The sequence below is a fragment of the Schistocerca gregaria genome, chromosome X, assembly GCF_023897955.1.
Source record: "Schistocerca gregaria isolate iqSchGreg1 chromosome X, iqSchGreg1.2, whole genome shotgun sequence".
Lineage (NCBI taxonomy): Eukaryota > Metazoa > Arthropoda > Insecta > Orthoptera > Acrididae > Schistocerca > Schistocerca gregaria.
Genome location: NC_064931.1, coordinates 365,906,566 through 365,926,451, shown reverse-complemented (window position 1 = coordinate 365,926,451; position 19,886 = coordinate 365,906,566). Strand labels below are relative to the sequence as shown.

At 40.5% G+C, this 19,886-nt stretch overlaps 1 protein-coding gene across 6 annotated transcripts in view; it reads right to left on the bottom strand.

The window, feature by feature from the left end:
- Positions 1-19,886, bottom strand: part of LOC126299600 (syntaxin-binding protein 5) — a 901,795-nt gene that overhangs the window by 155,997 nt on the left and 725,912 nt on the right. For 3 of the 6 annotated variants that reach the window (XR_007552829.1, XM_049991623.1, XM_049991624.1), the window contains exons 14-15: positions 10,738-11,878; positions 1,183-1,299 (exon numbers count right to left, since the gene is read on the bottom strand). Coding sequence is in view for 5 of the 6 variants with exons in the window: in XM_049991623.1 (XP_049847580.1) it covers positions 1,183-1,299; positions 10,738-11,878 (1,258 nt within the window). In the remaining variant the exon portion in view is untranslated. Of the gene's footprint in view, positions 1-1,182; positions 1,300-9,205; positions 9,561-10,737; positions 11,879-19,886 lie in introns of all 6 variants that reach the window. The other 3 variants (XM_049991625.1, XM_049991626.1, XM_049991627.1) reach the window with 2 other exon arrangements.

Here is a 19,886-nt window from a genome sequence, read left to right as displayed (position 1 = left end):
TTGCTTGCAGGAAGCTCTCCGATACATACATGGACTGAGTTGGTAAGTTAAATAAAATCCTAGAATTTGTGAATGTGAATTTCATCTATATTCCACTTAACTTTTGAATACAAACACAGTGTCTCATACATAATATCATATAAAATATCGCTAGTTTCGATACCAGAGTCAAGCTTACTGATGGTAGTTTATAGGGCCAGCTGGTAAAAAGAGTAAATTTTACTAAAATGACTATAGTACAGGAATAATTTGTTTAAAATTAATTACATTTTCAGTAACTGTTAATAAACTTATTCCATTCAAACCATATGACTACTTAAAATGAAGTTTTATTGTGATTTACTTTCAAGAAATTATGAAAAAAAAGAGTCCTCGGGCACAATATAATCTCTGACGTTTCTAGCAGACCTGTCATGACAAATATATATGTCCATCTTCCTTTGTCTTCCCACTATAGAATGAGGAACCATTACTGCATTCTGTACTGAAGTATTCATTAATCTTGTAAACATTTTCATGTACTGTGTTACACCTTTTTCCTTTCCAGGAGGAGAGGATGTCGTTTCAGATTTCCTCCAACTTGCTTACTTCCTGGCAAAGATCTTCACAGTTTCCCAAAACATATTTTCCTACATTTAGATGATGAAATTGTGCAGCATTGCAACAGATGACAGGGAAATGCAGTGTTATCTGTGGGACATCACATGGCTTGCATGTGATTCAATTCCTGACTATGCAGACAATCGTGTTGCGCAAGTGCCTACTCCAGTTCCTGGCTTGAAAACTAAAAATTGTCCTGTTTTTCCCTTTCACTGTTAGTAACATAATACACAGAAGTGATCATAAAAGGAAAAGAACCAGACTTTTCAGTGTTAATCAGTTATAACCAAAATATAGAACAAAATATCAGCAAAAACAGTAATTATTTTAGAGTCACTTAAAAGTATGGTTCAGAATGAGTTGAGCAGTTACTTACTTAAATGAAAATTCATCACACAGTGAGATAGTTAAAATGCATCATTAACGGAGAAAGTAGTTATTACATAAAATTTTAAGAGCATTTTTTGTTGTTGAGAAATCACAGTAATTATTTGTTGTTGTACATGTAAAAAAATTAAGAAATTTCTCAACTGAAGCAGTGTACTATACTAACAACTACATTAACAACAGAAAGTCACTTACCAGACTTTTTTGTGTACGAGTCTGCAAATGCTAGACAATGTATTGCTTCAGAACTTATATTTTCTAAGCTGGACATGCTCGAACTTCTTGATCTTGAAAATGAACTGTCAAGTTTATCTATTTTAGTGTTGAAAAAGAAATTGGGAAAGGGAATGAGAAAGAGCATATTAGTATCAGTGATGTGTTGCATCATAAAAATAATTTTCATTAAATATTACACATGCATAAAGAGAAACTCACAAAATAAGGTTTATTTTACTCTGAATTTAATTTACTTGCTTTTCTTTCTATTTTATATCTCTTTTTGTTAACATACATATATATATATATTTTTTTAAAAAACAAGCATAAAAGTACTTCAGTTTTCCAACAGAACTTAACTAATGAAAAAATCATTCTTATTCATGATGCTGTAATATTCAGTGAAGAAAATCTCAGTAGAAAAACACAGTTGGTGCAATATGAAAAAAAATCAAGCGGTACCTTTTTAATGTTAGCATCCAGAACTAGTCATTCTTGAATAGAAAGCAGGGAATAATTTATTGAACAAGACTTACGGAACTTTGCAATGTTTGATCAAATTAATGAATTTTATTTCAGTACAAAATATTGACATGAAAAAGACAAAATATTACAGCATTATGAATATTACTACAAGTCAAACAGGTGGAATGGTAGCATGCATGAGGTATCATTCAGAGTATGGAATGGAAAGACTGTACTTTAAATGCACAACTCAAACTTACGTTACACTAAAAGAAGCAAATGCCATGACATCAAAGCAAGAACAACAACAAAAAATGATATTTATATATCACAACAGTTTAAATGAGTATTTCAAAGCCACTAAATAGTAGCAGGGAGAAGCAGTAGGGACCACGGGCAAACAGCGAAATTTTTATAGAATTCTTACAAAATGACTGATAAATAACAATTACATCAATCAAATCCTTTCTATACAGTCATGAAACCGCACATTTTAATGAAAATAATTAAGATTATTTGGAACCAAAAGTTATTCTCTTGCAGCAAATATTAAGGTGAAGAAAGAACAACAGGTTCTGCACAATAACCCCTTTATAAAAAAAAAATTAGTCACTTATGATACTCCACTGGGTAGAACTGTATTAAATGGTTACTTTAATGGGCATTAGCACTTTTACAGCAACTAGACCTCATAAGACAGTATCAAAATACAAGTCTTAGCATTAAGGGCTAACTGCCATTGTAATCTCTTTCTATCTCACACACACACACACACACACACACACACACACACACACACACACACACACACACAGAGAGAGAGAGAGAGAGAGAGAGAGAGAGAGAGAGAGAGAGAGAGAGAAGGGGGGAGGTTTGAGGGCAATTCCTTCTCATAGCATTAATCAATGGGGCTAACCCTGTCTGAGAATTATCTTGTTTAGTGTACCAACCATAAACTAATAAAGGAAAGTCAAAGCAGAGACTGTTTCACCAAGAGAATAAATCATGTGGAACATTTAAATGTCTTTACTTTCAAATACATACCAATTTTAAAAAAGCCTAGAGTTGCCCATCCCTACCACCATCACAAGTAATAACTATATGCAATTTATGAAACCATGTGAGGTTAAAATTATGTAAAATTTAGAAGTATCTTCATGCACCTTGTGTTGTTCCACAGGTCAGCAATTAGGGACTATGTACATCAGTGTGTCAACATCAAGTTGAGTTTCTCATAGAGAACAGTCAGCAGCAAAAACCACCATGAATAACTATTTAGAAGCTGAAGCAGGTAGGGGTCTGCAAGTGGCTCTCTCAGTTTTGAAGAAGTCAAATGTCCGCAGGCTGTATCTTACACTCTAAAGTGGAATATATATAGCAATCTAACTTCTTGACACCATAAAATTGTGTACTGGACTGGACCTCAAATCAAGACTTCTACAATATGCACATGACTCTCTCATCAAATGAGACATCTAAGCATGTAAATAGAACACTTTACTGCACAGTCACTCATTTATTTTCCCACTGTGGGGAACAGGGTTTGAGCAACCACATCACATTTTCTGGCAGAGTTTCAAGTACCTCTTATGTCATGTAATGAGAATTATCTTCTCCAACCCTCCCAAAGTGGTATCCCACTGCCCACCCAACCTACACAATATTTTTGTCCATTCCTATTACACCTGTGGACCCAACCCCTTGTCCCATGGCCCATAAATCTTTAACAGACGTACATGCAAGACATACCTGATACATCCTCCCATTACCACCTACTCCACTCCCGTCACAGGCATCTCTTAATCAATTAAAGGGAGGGCCATCTGTGAAACCACAAGTTTGCTTTACCAATTTAGCCGCAGCCAATATGCAGCATTCTATGTGGGCATGAGCACCAACAAGCTGTCTGTCCACATGTATAGCCACTACCAAACTACGGTTAAGAGACAGCTGAGTATGCCACCCAATACCATGTGCTTGACTCGACAACTACTTCAGAGCCTGTGCCATTTGGATTCTTTCCACAGATGCCAGCTTTTCTAGATAGCACATACCCATTATTTCTGTAACACTCCCCCCCCCCCCCCCACCCCCACCCCCCGTCCTCAACCTCAACATTAGAACAGTAGTCCCTGTCCTTCACCTGCCTCTTCCTCTTCCCTGTTCCCACCCCACATACTCACCCACACCTTCTACCACCCGAGTGCACATGGATAGTATTTTCTCTACCTCTGCTTCTTTCCTTTTCCCCTTTGCCCCACAGCACAGCCTCCCAATGCTGCACCTAGCAGCCCACCATCTTGTCCATCCTCCCTGCCCCCAAAATCTCTGCACACTGCCACAGGCCGTACTATGACACCTTCCCTCACCCCTACCCTGCTAGACCTCCCCACTTTCACACCACATCCCTTCCGTAGCCCCACTACCCACTCCAGCCAAGATCACAACTCACTGTTACAGTCATGCCTTAATGTCCAGAGATGAACAGCCACAATTCCTGTTTTTCTTCTATGTGCTCCTATATCATTAATCTGATTGTGATGAAACTTGGGGGGGGGGGGGGGGGGGGGTAGTTGTGTGCAATCCTGCAAAGGTTTCGGGAAGGGTGGAAGAACAAGAAACCTCGCACAGGGGAGGAATGGGGGTGGAAAGGGGATGACATGGCAGCAAAACTCAGAAAATAAACTAATGCTAAGTCATAGTAAGACTCAGTTTTTACAGAAGTGTTTGCATTCAACCTGTTGCTATTTCATGCCTCTAGTTAATTGACTTGGAACACTTTAAAAGTGAGAAATGTAATGTATTTCTTATTTAAATTGTTCAAAGTGTCAACCAGGTCACAAGAATGGGCGAAAAAGGAATCAGTGTTTAACCATATATAGCTCTATCTGGAATGGCATCTGCAGTAACCTCATGGTGTATAGGACAAAGTTCCAATTGCAGTAGATATTGATCAACATGCTATGTGGCCACCATTCAGAAACTTCACACCTCTACATCCACTCATGTTGCATACTACAGCAAATAGAGAAGCAGCTCAAGTAAGTGTGAGAGCCTCTACTGGTTACTTTTTTTCCTCCCACAATAAACAACTTGTTAACCACAATGATGTTATCAGTTAATCATACACAAGGTGCTGCATTTTCTATCGCATGTCATGAGGTTCCAACATTACTTCTAATTGGACTTTATTTCTTCTTTTTTTTGAAGTATCAATATTCATGAAAACATGTCTGTATGAATTATTTATTTAAACTTACATGTGAGAGAATCTGAGACAGTCAGAGGAGTGTTGTACCTTTGTTTCTCTTCTTAGCATTTTTTTATTTTTATTCATTCTTCACCCATTAACCTTATCAATTCAAGCTCATTATAATTTTTACTCAAAAGTATTGGTAAAGTGGACATCTGCAGTGATGTCATTGCTTGTCTGGTTTTATCAAGTAATGGAAAACATAATTTAAGTCAAATTTTGATTTAATTGTTTACATACTCACAGTGATTGTGTCAATTATATTTCATGTAATTAATGCATCCTGTCAAAAGCCCATAAAATTGCTTAACAACCCAGATAATGATGAAGCCATGGACTTGAAGGTGAGGAACTGCATCTCTAAAAGGAATGTATATTACTAATAAAACAAACTGTGGTCAGTTTGGTTTTCAATCAATTTTTATGCTACTGTTTTATTCAGTAGTGCTATGCCTAATCTCAATCCATTCAATCTCAAATACATTATGATTGCTTCCTTTTTATAATAAATATCTTTCTTGCACAAAAAGCCTTTGGGTGTGAGATGAACTCACATATGGAATAACTGAAAAGGAATAAATTGAACAATAAGAAACTGTAAGAAATACTAGGGAAATGTGACAATTCAAAGACATGATTTTAATTCAAATGGTGTTGTAGAAGATGCTGAGAAGGATATTTATAACTTTGTTTTTGCCAAAGACACAAAAAAGAAGAATCAAATCACAGTAAGCAATAAAAGATCTTTCCTTCAAAAATGGAAGAAATATGAACACTGGTACAAAAACCTTCAATTGATTAAGAAGCCAGTCTGCTAATAGCTGTACCTAATGACATTTGTGACGTTTCATTGTCTGAACCAATGTCTTTGGTCATTTGAAGTTAGTGTTATATATTTTATAATTAAATTAATTCTTACATAAAACGGCATCTTTTACAAGTAGGTTGGCTGGCTTTAAAAGTGCACCATTACTACCATTACTGCCATACACTTGCTGTAAGGGATTTCATATTGTCCAGACAAAAAATGCCTCTTTGGAATGTTGCTCGAGAGTATAGCATGTTAGATGTTCAATGCATAGTAGGTGCATTGTCATTATTTGATGTATTACTGCCAGATGTAGCGTATGCCAATGATCCCCTCCCCCTCTCTGTCCCCCCCCCCCTCTCTCTCTCTCTCTCTCTCTCTCTCTCTCTCTCTCTCTCTCTCTGTGTGTGTGTGTGTGTGTGTGTGTGTGTGTGTGTGTGTGTGTGTGTGTGTGTGTGAGGGGGTGGAGGAAGGAGGGAGGGACAAAGGAGGGAGGGAGGGAGGGAGGGAGGGAGGGAGGGAGGGACGAAGGAGGGAGGGAGGGACGAAGGAGGGAGGGAGGGACGAAGGAGGGAGGGAGGGACGAAGGAGGGAGGGAGGGACGAAGGAGGGAGGGAGGGACGAGGGAGGGAGGGAGGGACGAGGGAGGGAGGGAGGGAGGGAGGGAGGGAGGGAGGGAGGGAGGGAGGGACGAAGGAGGGAGGGAAGGAGGGAGGGAGGGAGGGAGGGAGGGAGGGAGGGAGTGAGGGAGGGAGGGGGCTTCAAGGTAAGGTAAATCTTTCTTCTGCAGAACTGTTAAGCCCATTAATTCCTAGCAAATTACAAACATCACTTCTGTTCCACTTCTATAACCTATAGTAATCCATATTTACCAGGGCACTGAGGGTGTGCATTTAAGAAGAGATGCAATAGATCAACCAGTGTGCCCATGCATTCAGAAGAGCAACCAACAGCAACATTTGTGCATGTCACTATGCTGACATACTTATTACAACTAAAGTTTAATGAGTAAATTAAGATCTGACATTAGCTTCAACACAGGTTAATGAGGAAGACTAGACAGAAATAATTACACAGAGAAATAAATGAGAGTATGATAATTTTTTCTATCAGTATTTAAACAATTTTATGCAAATTTGTTGAATCCAGTTAAACTGTTAGAACAAAATGTGCTGAATGAACAAGTGGATATGTCTCATAACAGAAGTTAAGAAGCCAGAGAACATGTGGAAGAAAACCTTATGTGTTTTTCAATCACAGATAGTCCATTGATTTTTTAATGCAAGCATCTGACTTCTATTTGACAGCACATAGTGCTAAACATAGAACAGAACTTAGGTAATGTCTTATGTAATGAATAGTTGAAGTACTGAAGAATTTTGTGGTCATCATAAAATGTATGAGACATTATTTCATAATAGGGGAAAGGACAGTGCATGACATTTATTGCTTTAGATATGTCTTGTATTTAGTTACATAGCACACTGGTTCTTACTACGAGAAATTTAATTACTACAAAGAACAAACTTTCATGCATTTCATGCAGAACAGATCTACTACAAGAATAGTTGCATTTCCCAGCAGAAAACCATAACTTGATATATTTTTATTTCACGACTACACCCTTTGTTCAACAAAAAACAAAGTGGAAGCCAAAAAGTAAGGTTCTCTGATTACTATAACATTGCAAACAGTTGAACTGTTATCCAAAGAAATGGAGTGAACTCTGAATTCTGCAAATAAATCAAATACTTATGCTAAATTGTTAATATTGTTTTAGTATTAGCTGTTAGTATGGAGAGAGTAGAATCATAATTGCAATACATCATAAATTTACATTTGCTTAAGCCCTAAGAAATCTCTCCCTGTTATTAACTTGTTTCTTAAGTGCAGATTTCATGCCCAGAACAGTGCCTCAACATTTTACACAGTTAAACTGATAAAATTATCAAGTCCCAAGGCAAGGTAGTATCCAGATGAAGCTGCTATCTCAGCAAGGTGCAATAGCCATGAACCTTACTTCTGGACTTTCAGATCACTGAATTGATACATTCCAAAGTAATTACACAGTTTACATTATTTAAAAAAAAGTTAATGTTAAGCTCACCTTGCATGCAATGGAAAATTTAAGTTCAATTAAGGCATTCACAAGGCAAGACATCAGAAGGGGCAGAGCAGAAGGAAAGAAAACCACATATAAAAGGAAAAAGAATGAAAGAATTGTGCCAACTCAAGGCCAAACACAACATTCAGAAATAAAGACTGCTTTAAAGGCTTGAGAATAATTAAGCAGCCCATGGAAGACAGAATAATGCTCTTAACATTATACACAACAATGTATAATTAAGACTAAGGTGATGTGGCTTTCATAAGTCAATTTAATGGACTGAATGTACAAATGCTCTGATTAAAATTTCTCTATGATAACCCCTTAAATTTCTGAACAGTTATTTAAAATTTTTTGACAATTTTTTTTTATCAGTGAGTAATACTTTATAGTATTGGCCATTAATTTTTTAAAATCAAGAATAATAATAAATTTTAATATTATTTGACAGTATACGAGCATGTTTGATAATGTTTTGTAATGAGTAAAGAGATATTCAAAGCATTTATGTCAATAAGTAAACATCTTGTTGAACTGATGAAATAATAAACCAAATAAAAATTGTAAATAAGTTTTTAAGAGCAGATATTTGCACAAGACAGCTCTGTGAAAGACAGAGTATTAGCATGTGAAAAACTAAACCCCTACTGCCAGTTTAACTACATAGAACAGTCCATAGAGTGAAAAAGAGTTGAAGTTTTGGATAGTACGTCACCATTTTGCAACATTAACTACTTATAGTACTTCATGCTGGAAAAAGAGCTCTGTGCTGCACCACTGGTATTGGTATGTTCACTGATCTGGATTTCAGGAACCAAAATGAAAATTTTCAGAAGCCATATTAACAAAAAAAAATTAATTTCAGTTAACTAACATAATTTATTGTTTCTGGAGTGTTACTCAGCAGTTTTATACATATATATACTTTGCTAAAATCAAGTGAAAATTTGTTGAGTGGTCTTTACTGCTTTCACTGCATTTAATGTCATTACAAGATAAATGAACTGATATATAATGGAAACAGTTAAGTTTTGATACGTAGTCAAGACAATACAGTACACAGTTATGCAAAACTGAAGTAAGCATGATTCAGCTATCACATTGCCAACAGGAAAGAATGTAATCTGAGAGGTGATATGAGCTAATAGAATCAACATGAGAGTTCTATTCCTTTCCTTCAGTGCTACTAAAATTCACAAGATACTAATCAGCAGTAAGAAAAGTAAGTACCTAACAAGTGAATAAGGTCAACAAAACAAAATAAGAGCAAAGTGCTATCTATAGCTATTAACAAACAGAACACTTGTGGCAGTCTCTTAAGTGCCAAACATGTACTTAAATACTAAAAACAGATAGGTGACAGTACTACCAAAACTGCAATATTGCCGAGTATTGAGGAGATTGTGTGAACCGGCAGTAGCACGAGTTTCAGCCAGCGCCAAGGAGCGAGTAAACAAGCCAACACCACCACCACCACCACCACCACCACCACCACCACCACAACCACCACCACCTCCTGATGTCAATGAGCAAGCTGAGGACCCCGAACCCATGGAAACCTCAGCCTCAGAGTATGAAGTGGTACTCATACACTTGTGCAGTTTACGGGTACCTTGGGACTTTGAGCGCCTGACTGGCTCGGGTGGCCTGGCGCGCGGGGAACAAGTGCTGCCAGCACCTACATTCTGTTTGCCCGCAGTCGGGGAGACGCAGACACCGTTTATCTACAAATTGGGGGCGCACAAATGTTAGACAGCACTGAGTTCTGTTAGTACATCAAGCAGTGATTGTCATTTATCTTCAGAATGTCCCACAAAAATTACAGAACAAGAATTAACATTATGATAATCTGGCATTACACACTAATATAGCATTAACTACAAGATACATTTAGAAATATATAACTAGGTTAGAAAGTATACGCAAGTGGAAAAATTAGACAATGCCATCATGTCAAATCTAAAATTCGTTAAATGGGGGATTATTACTGAAGATATATGACATCTTTTAACCCCATTGTAATCTGCATTCCATTATAGAAAATAACAGCTATATGACAAACAGTAGCACGTAACAGATATGGTTTATAACAAAACAGGACTATGAGCTGTTATTTTCTTTCACCTTCCAACTATAGTACAGTACATGGCAGCTATCTTACTACAGCCTCTATCTAGTATTTACCAAACACATGTATACCGAAAAGGTATTTAAGGCAGCTATGGTCGCCATCTGAATCCTTTAAAAGGGAAACAAGAAACAATCATAAACCACCAGCTTTAAGTGCAATGGAATGCTAGACATCAGTGTTAAAGCAATAATAATAAATTAAGATTGTAAGAGGATTAAATCTAAAAACACAAAGCAAGACAGAACTGGGAATATTCGTCACCCAATGGCTGTAAAATGAAGCCTGAAAAAAAAAGCTATGTGGATTAGTAATAAAGATATCTGGGAATTATGTCAAACTGTAACTGATTAATACTTCAAATTTCACTGTTAGCATTATTTATAGGTGAACTATTTGGAAAACTATTCTGCAAGACAGGGAAAGGCAACACATCAACTATCTATGAAGTAAAACAGAACACCAGCACAAAAATTAAATGTAGGATGCTGAGGAGGAAACATAAGGAAAGACGCTATTAACCATTCCCTTATGCCTATTAGAAGAAATAATTTTTATAATAATTGATTAATAAGCAGTTCCAACAACCATTCCTGTCTACTGCACCACACTATTAAAACTACATAATCTAAAATTATCCAAAATATTTACATTCAGTCATTCAACCATCCATTCCAAATTACTACAACCCTTCTAATGTGCTCGATTTTAGATTGAATTCATTTAAAATTCAGACATGATTGAGCAATCAAACTCCAATGGTGTAAACTTACTGAAACGGCGCATCAGATTTCCAAGTGAAGGTTGGTTTGTGCCAGCATCATCCTTGTGCCTCAGGTCATGAAGAGAATGATCAGCCTTGTGCACTCTGATGTTTGGAACTGACAGAAAGTGGCCTTCATGTTTGTCAACAGATTTTTTCTTGCTGTCTTTTCGCGGGGGCCTGATAGGTTTTCCATCTGAATCAAACAGTGGTAGATCTACTGGTCTGCTGAGTTTTGTGATAACTTTATCTTCAATTACATGGCTATCATTTGATATTCCATCATGAGTTTCATTGCTTTTAATACTGTCAAACAAATTTTCACTACAATGAACATCTTTAGTTTCCAGACTTTTTGTAACTGTTTCTTCTGTTGACTGAAAGTGGTTGTCCTCTGGGGACTTAATCACTATTTGTGTGCAAAGTTCTTGATTAACAGGTAAAGGCTGTTCATCAGAACCTTCACTTAGATTACTGGTTACACAATGTTCATCACAAAATTTTGTTGACACTTTTGAGCCTTCAGACAATACAGTATTTTCTTTAGAAGGCTCAATTGGAGAAGGTTCTGTTGAGGGAAGTAAGGGTATCTGTAAAACTTCTGATGATGATGAACAGTAAAATACTGCTGACCTCTTTTCTTTATTGTTGTTTTGGTTATTTTCTGATGCGAGTGGTGGCATTACAGAGAAAGTATTTTTAAATTTTTGGTCCACTCTACTAAGCTGCTTCTTCAAGCTAAAATTTTTCCAAGAATGGCTCTTCCGCCTCCCCTGTTCACTGCATGTTTGAAAATTTCCACTTCCAGAACCTTGTTCAGTTGGTGAAGCTGCTTCTTTCATTTCACTGCCAGAACACTCCCCTGCTTCTTCACTGTGGTCAGCATCAGGAGTAACAATGTTAGATGATGAATCAGAACAGTATCCACCAGGAACCAAATGTTTCTTGTCTTCCTCTCTCTTTTCCTGCTCCTCAACCTTCTCTTTCTCCTGTTCCTCCTCCTCCTTCTCCTCACCAAAAGCAGTGCCTCCATTATCTACCACATCACAGTCATCTGCTACTTTGCAGATAGGACTGGACAGGGAAATGGCAGCATCTACTGGGAGCACAGAAGGTTCAACACATTTTCCTGTGTTTCTAGATGAGGTCACCTACATGGGCATGCATGGATGAAGGGAAGGGATAAAAAAGAAAAGAAAAGAAAACTATGTAATATGGTTCACTGGAAGTGGTATAATTATAAAAAAATAATAATAAAGAGGCTCTACATGGCAAAGTGACTTTCTGTATATACATTCTAGCGCTTACTGCTACTACTCCACTACTGCAGCTCTGATGTGTGACAGTTTTCTGTATAGAGAAATATAGGTGGTGTACACAAGTTTAATAATATATAAACCAACTGTTAAATTATTACCAGCACTGCCCTGGCAAACATTTTCTGAAATACTATCACTGTGGCATTACCAAAATGCATAGCATAAATACCAGTTTATACAAATTACATTTTCTCATGATATTATGTTTCTTGATGGAAGTGTCCATGACTGTGTTACATTTTAAAAAAATAAAAAAATATATCAATAAAATGACAAAAACATAGTAATTATGTCATATCCATTAATGATTTTGGTGTGTGAAAGTAAGAATAGGACAGGAAGATAGAATGCAGATGGGAAGAGAAAGCAACTCAGAGCCCAGCATCATGCAATGGAAAAGGACGAATTCATACATTGCACTTAGTCAAATGAAATACAAATGTACTTGACCATAAGAGAGCTGTCCAGTGAGGAAAAAGTGTAACAGGTGGGGTAGTGGGGTAGATATGGCAATGATGGTGAAACAGATGGGAAAGGATATGGTGGGGCAGTAACAAAACAGATAAGTGAAAAATGAAACAAGTTTTTTTTAAAAAAGCAAGAGGTTCAAAAACAGATCGTAGCCAATGGCAAGACTGCTGGTATAAATATAGAATATACAAATTATTATGAGACCAAAAGTCATTATTTTATTCAATGTTAAATAGCTTTGCATCATTGCACAGATAATGAAGTATGGAAGTAAGTGTCACCACATTATGAAAAAGTTTCACTGAAAGCCTGTGCATTTTCATTAACAAAAAATGCACAGATATGTGTACATGAATGCCTAAAATGAAATATCTGATTATCACTGAACTATCTCTTACATAACAGAGAAAGATGTATCCATTTTAAAATACAAAAAATAATTTCTGTAGTAGTTCAGAACACAGCAAAGAATGTCATTTCACTATTAGCCAAACTAAAGGATTGGTTTCCAAGTAATATGATGGCTGCCACCCTGGTCAAAAAGGAAACATTCAATAAACAGAGGAAGCTGAAATCAGCAAAAGAGCTTAATTCATAATGTTATTGATCCTTAGTCACATTGTGGATTTCAATGACTTACATACTTCCCTACACTGTTCGGGACTAAACCTTCCATCAATGTCTCAGCAGAAATGTTGTGCCACACAAATGGATGGTACAATTTACTGCAAATTCCCATAAAGAACACACAACTAGCTGTACTTGCAATTGAGTTTATATGAACCTCTGTGTGTCAAAGTACTGAAAAGTATGGTCATTATTTTCCCTAATTTTGAAGATGGTTAGGAGAGTCCTGGATAGTGTGAACTTTTCAACTACTAGGATACATGCTTGCATCAGCTTCACAACAGTTAAGGTAACTAGCAAAATAGAAAACATTTTCCTCAGGGGTGCATCTGACCTTGGCCCTGGGTTCTCACTGCTGTTAACCCTCCTCTCTCTCTCTCTCTCTCTCTCTCTCTCTCTCTCTCTCTCTCTCTCTCTCTCTCTCTGTGTGTGTGTGTGTGTGTGTGTGTGTGTGTGTGTGTGTGTGTGTGTGTGTGTGTGTGTGTGTGTGTGCTCTCAAGTGGCAGGATACCAGTGAAATGTTGTCATGGCAATGCCACTCGCATTTGTAAATGCTGAATAAAAATATCACAAAGTCATTCTAAATTGGTAATATTAATGTAGTTGTTATGGAAACCATTTTTTGCTGAATATCTGATAGCCTTGCACTGTCAACAAAATCCTGTATTTGTTCATGTGACCTCATTCTTTGCAACAATTCTGAAAGTAAATTCCACTTCATTTCTTTCTCAACAATGAGAGACAACAGTTGCATGGCTCACTGTCTCTGGAACTGAAGAACTAGCTGCCTGTTTCCATTACAAGTCAAAGGATTTTCTAGAAATGTTGTATCTTTGTCTAGAGTGTGTGTCTCAAACTGTCTGCCAATACCAATTTCTCAGATATATTCACTTGACACTTGCTGCCTTACCCTGAGGATTCATTACTTTCCCGCACTGTATTGCTGTTGGTTTAAGATCTTAGAAATTTTTTTTTTTTAGATATCAGCGTGCTGATGACATAGACAGCAAGTACTCCATTTTGGATTTTCAAACTCTGTCATTTGTCCATTTATATCTAAATCTACCGCTACATCTAAGTACTTACTCTGCAAGCCACCTTTTGGTGCATGGCAGACAGTATGACGTATAACTACCAGTCATTTTCCTTTCTGTTCCACTTGTAAATACATCGAGGGAAAAACAAATGGTCCTCATGCAAAATGAACATTGAAGGCAGTGGTATTTTTCTGCATTCAGCTTCATATGCTGATTCCCTAAGTTTTCTCTATAGCATTCCTCAAGAAGAATGTAATTTTCCCTCTAGGAGTTCCCATTTGAGTTTCGTTGCACGTCGATCAAACCTAATGGTAACAAATCTAGATATGTGCATCTGAATTTTCTTCAGTGCCTTCCTTCAGTCCAACCTGTTGGGGATCCCAAACACTCTAGCAGTACTCAAGAACGGGTCTGCTTTGCAGATGAACTACACTTTCTCAAAAGTCTCCTAATGAACTGAAGTCAGTGATTTACCTTCCCTATTACCATCCTTTGTGCTCATTCCCATTTCACATCATTTTGCAATTTTTCGCCTTGATATTTAATCAACATGCCTGTGTCAAGCTGTACACTGTTAATACTGTATTTGAACATCACACGATTCTTTTTCCTACTCATCTGCCTTTGAGAGGGCACATCATTTTTCAAAAGAGGAGCAGGTACGTGGCATACTTCATACACATGTAAAGAATACCAGTCATTATGTAGCCAAGGTGAACAAGTATGAGGAAAATCAGAGTATAATCTTAGTTAATTAAACAATGATAAAATAATGTTGCATTATACAAGTTAAATCACTGTTTGATTAAATAATGATAAAATTAACTTTCACTATATCACTCTGTTGCCAGGCACAAGTGTTGCCCCACAGTAATGAACTTGTTCAAGTGAGTTTATAAAAGTCTTCGACCTGCTTAGCGATTTTACGTTGGACCAGAATTTTCTTGCATTCTACTTTAGATCCTTTCCTAACGTATGAGGGTGGTGGTAGTTGTATGCTTTGCACATAGATATTTTTGCAGCTGGCTAAATCTCTATTAACTTTTGATTGTCATCATTTGTGCATTCTCTTTTGAACCAAGCGTGCAATGTCCTTTGCTTACTGAGTACTTTCCAAATTTTGTTACTAAACCTCAAGGGTCATTTCCATCCTTAATCCACTAACTCTGCACACACTTCTACAGAATGTGATTTCCAATCTATCTAAAGTTTGTCCACAATTCCTCTACTTCCAACACACGAGAACTAAGTGATCCAGCCATGCATTCACCCATCCATCCACCCATCCACTTTGTCAGCTTCCTTCTAGATATTGCTCTGTCTGCAGTAGATAGCAACACCATCTTGAAAGTGGGCATAGTCTCATGGGGGTGCGACTTCAGAATTGTGGTTTAACTGCAGTGGCTGATAGTAGCAATGTTGTAATTCATATCATGCCTTTGGTGCTCAAAGGGTACTGTTGTGATAGTGCCACGACATTTAACAGTGCCGCCACGACAGTACGCACAAACGGCGATAGAGGCGCTCCGCAAATCGGATGAGCGCGGGAGCGCCACCTAGCTACGAACAGCACCGGCCGCATGTCACGGCACAGCAGTCGAATACGAGAGACTGAGTTGTAATCATGTGGTTAGCTATTGTTTCTAAGAGAGAGTGTGAAAATCCACGCAATTATTGTGATTAAAGGTTATAACACTTTTTGGCGACGAGGTCGGGATATTTTCACCGCGTTGTGGATTTGCGTGTTCGTGACGGGGCAGACATGGAACAGCTTATGCAAGTGCTCATTGAACAACAAACACAACTGACGGCAGCGATTCAGGCGTTGTTGACGTCGCTTACTCATCGTCTGTCTTCCTTATGAGAAGCGTTTGCGGCAACACTTCTTGGCTTTCGGCGTTGTCGACGCTCCTATGTGTAAGTCGTTATTTCTATCTTGGATTTCCCCTCGAGTCTATCAGCTGCTATCTCAGTTAGCCCCTCTGCGGGAACCAGCCTCCCTGTCCTTCCAAGAAATGTGTGACTTATTGTCTGCCTATTATCGGAAAAACACCCACGTTGTTGCCACCCGTGTGGCGTTCTACCGGTGTCGTAAACAGCCCCATCAATCTTACCGGGCTTGGGCGGCAGAACTACACGGCCTGAGTAGGAAATGTCAGTTTGTCACGGACACTCATCACGAGTCTTATGCTGATTCAATGGTTAGGGATGCTATTCTACGGCTTGCTCCTGATAAAGAAGTTCGGCAATGTGCCCTACAACTGCCAAACCAGTCGTTGTCGGAAGTTCTAAGCATCGCTCAATCCTTTGAAGTGTCTCACGCTGCTGGCGCGCAAATCGACGCGTGGTGTGATGTAGGCGCTGTACAGTCAACTCTCGACAAGGACAATTTGCCTGTTGCACAGGAGAACGAAGACGTGGCGGCGGTTCACTCGCGTAAACAACGTCGCGTTGGGCCGCAACGCTCGCAGCGAAACCAGCAACCACAGAAGCCGGTTCTTTCCGCACTTCCTTCTTGCCCCCGTTGTTTCGTACAGCACGACAGGGCAGCGTGTCCAAAACGTTGGGCCACATGTAATTCATGTAGGAAAAAAGGCCACATTGCTTCTGTGTGTCAGTCCCATAAAGTTCCTGTCGACGAGGACGAGGCGTCGGACATGGATGTTCACTGTGTGCTTTCTCAAAAAAATAAGTTGTTTGTTACTGTTCGTGTTCTGAATAAAGACATCCGCATGCAAGTGGACACTGGCTCTGCAGTAACTCTTATTAATTCTCGCACGTATTTGGCGTTGGGCTCCCCTCCTTTGTCTCCAGTTACGCGCAATCTGAGGACTTATAATCAGCAGAAAATTCCTATCATGGGTCAGTTTGATGCTTCCACTGCCTACAAGTCTGTTGTTCGGCCCCTCACGTTTTATGTGGTGGATCATGCGGGCACTGAAAACCTGTTCGGTTATGATGCTTTCCAGTTGTTCGGGATCTCCATTGATGATGATGTGCACCTCATATCTGAGGACATTCCGTATCAACAGCTGGATGGATTGTGTTGTGAATTTTCGTCCGTGTTCTCTGCTGGTCTGGGTTGTGCCAAGGATTTTGCAGCCCACATTACTCTTAAACCTACGGCTCGCCCTAAGTTTTTCCGGGCATGCCCTATTCCGGTGGCGTTGTGTGCACCTGTCAAGGCTGAGCTAGACAGGTTAACAGCTTCAGGGATTCTCCTTCCGGTTACCTCCAGCGAATGGGCATCGCCGATCGTGGTGGTTTCTAAACCAAACGGGAGTCTGCGATTGTGTGGTGACTTTAAAGCCACTGTCAACGCTCAGAGCCTCATTGACACTTATCCTCTTCCTCGTCCTGAGGAGTTGTTTACCAAGCTAGATGGGGGCCAGTTCTTTTCCAAACTTGACTTATCGGAGGCGTACCATCAGTTGCCATTGGACGCTCCTTCCAAGGAATTTCTCGTTATCAACACTCCTTGTGGGTTGTATCAGTACCAGCGATTACCATTTGGCGTCGCTAGCGCCCCGGCCATTTTTCAGCGGTTTTTGGAACAGCTCACGGCTTCCGTTCCCGGCTGCATAAACTATCTGGATGACATTGTTGTCATGGGAGCCTCCACTGAGGAGCACCTTCGTAATTTACGTTCACTGTTTCGGGTTTTGCATTCGGCTGGGTTGAGGTGCAATCTGGATAAGTCACAGTTCTTCCAACCCTCCATTGAGTATCTTGGTTTCCACTTGTCCCGTGAGGGCATACGCCCTCTCCGTGAGCACGTTGCGGCCATTAACGCTCTACCCCGGCCGTCTACGGTCAAAGAACTTCAGGCATTTCTAGGCAAGATTGCTTATTATCACAAATTCATTCCATCCGCAGCTGCGGTAGCTTATCCTCTGCATCAGCTGTTACGCAAAAACGTCCCCTTCTGTTGGTCCGACGGGTGTGAGCAGGCTTTTGTCCGCCTGAAGGCTCATTTGCAGTCGGCGCCTTGTCTTGCCACATTCCGTCCGGGTCAGCACTTGGTTCTGGCGACTGACGCGTCACAGTATGGCCTAGGGGCTGTTCTCGCCCATCGGTATGAGGATGGGTCGGAACGACCCATTGCCTATGCTTCCAAGACCCTCAACGAGGCGCAACGGCGTTACTCTCAAATCGAAAGGGAGGCGCTCGCTATCATTTATGCTCTAAAAAAGTTCAGCGTTTTTTTGTATGGTTCTAAGTTTCACCCCATCACTGACCACAAACCGCTGGTCTCTCTGTTCAGCCCCTCGGCGTCACTTCCGGATAAGGCAGCTCACCGCCTGCAACGTTGGGCCTTATACTTGTCTCGTTTTCATTATGAGATTCACTATCGCCCCACGGCCCAGCACGCCAACACTGATGCATTGTCGCGATTGCCGATGGGCCCCGACCCTGTTTTCGATCGTGATGAACTCCTCTGTTTCCACATTGATGAGGAAGAACGTCGTGCGGTCGAGGGCTTTCCACTTACAGGTTCGCAGGTTGTGTCAGCTACTGCGCGGGACCCGGTCCTGCGTCGGGTGATCGGTTTTGTTCAACGGGGTTGGCCAGACAGGACCAGGGGCCGGGCATCGGATCCCCTTCGCAACTACCATGCCTTGCGCCTTCGTCTGTCTGTTCGTGATGGTGTTGTTCTTCTGGCCACGGATGGCGCATCTCCACGGGTCGTGGTGCCAGCCTCTCTTCGCAAAGATGTTATCAAACTGTTGCACGGAGGCCATTGGGGTATTTCTCGGACTAAGTCCCTGGCCCGCAGGCACATTTATTGGCCCGGCATTGATTCGGACATCGCCCATATGGTTGCTGCATGTGGCCAGTGTGCTCAACAACTGGCGGCACCTCGTACAATGCCCTCTCCGTGGCCTGATCCGGCTCAGCCATGGGAACGGGTGCACGCCGACTTTGCTGGCCCCTTCCTCGGTACTTATTGGCTACTGTTGATTGACGCCTTCTCGAAGTTTCCATTTGTTGTTAGATGTCCGTCGCCCACCACTGCGGCGACGACGCTGGCTTTGTCCAAAATCTTTGCGCTAGAAGGTCTTCCATCCACGATCGTCACGGACAATGGCCCTCAGTTCTCTTCGCAGGCCTTCCGTGATTTTTGTACTGGACAAGGGATTCATCATGTTACCGCACCTCCCTTCCATCCGCAATCGAATGGGGAGGTCGAGCGCCTTGTCCGCACTATCAAATGCCAGATGAAAAAATTCCTTAGTGATTTTTCCACAGATGACGCCCTGCTGCAATTTCTGAGTTCTTATCGCTTCACGCCTCTGGGTGATCGCAGCCCTGCTGAACTCTTGCATGGCCGCCAACCGCGCACTCTACTGCACCTGCTTCACCCTGTCAGGCCTTGTACTGTGTCCCCTAGTGCGGGAAAATACTCGGTGGGCGCCAACGTGTGGGCACGAGGGTATGGATCTCGCCCTAAATGGATTCCAGGGGTGGTCAAGGCTCTTCGCGGCCGCCGGCTTTGTGAAATCCGTACAGGCGACGGCACGGTTGTTCGCCATTACGACCAGATGCGCCCACGAGTGGTGGCCACGCCTGTGCCACTGCCCCATCCTTCGCCTCCACCAGCCCGAGACGCCAGTCCTGTTGCTGCTGCTGATCTACCGTCCGTGTTGATGCAGCCGCCGTCGCTGCCGCTTCCAAGTACTCCGGAACCGGCCCCAGTCGCGACG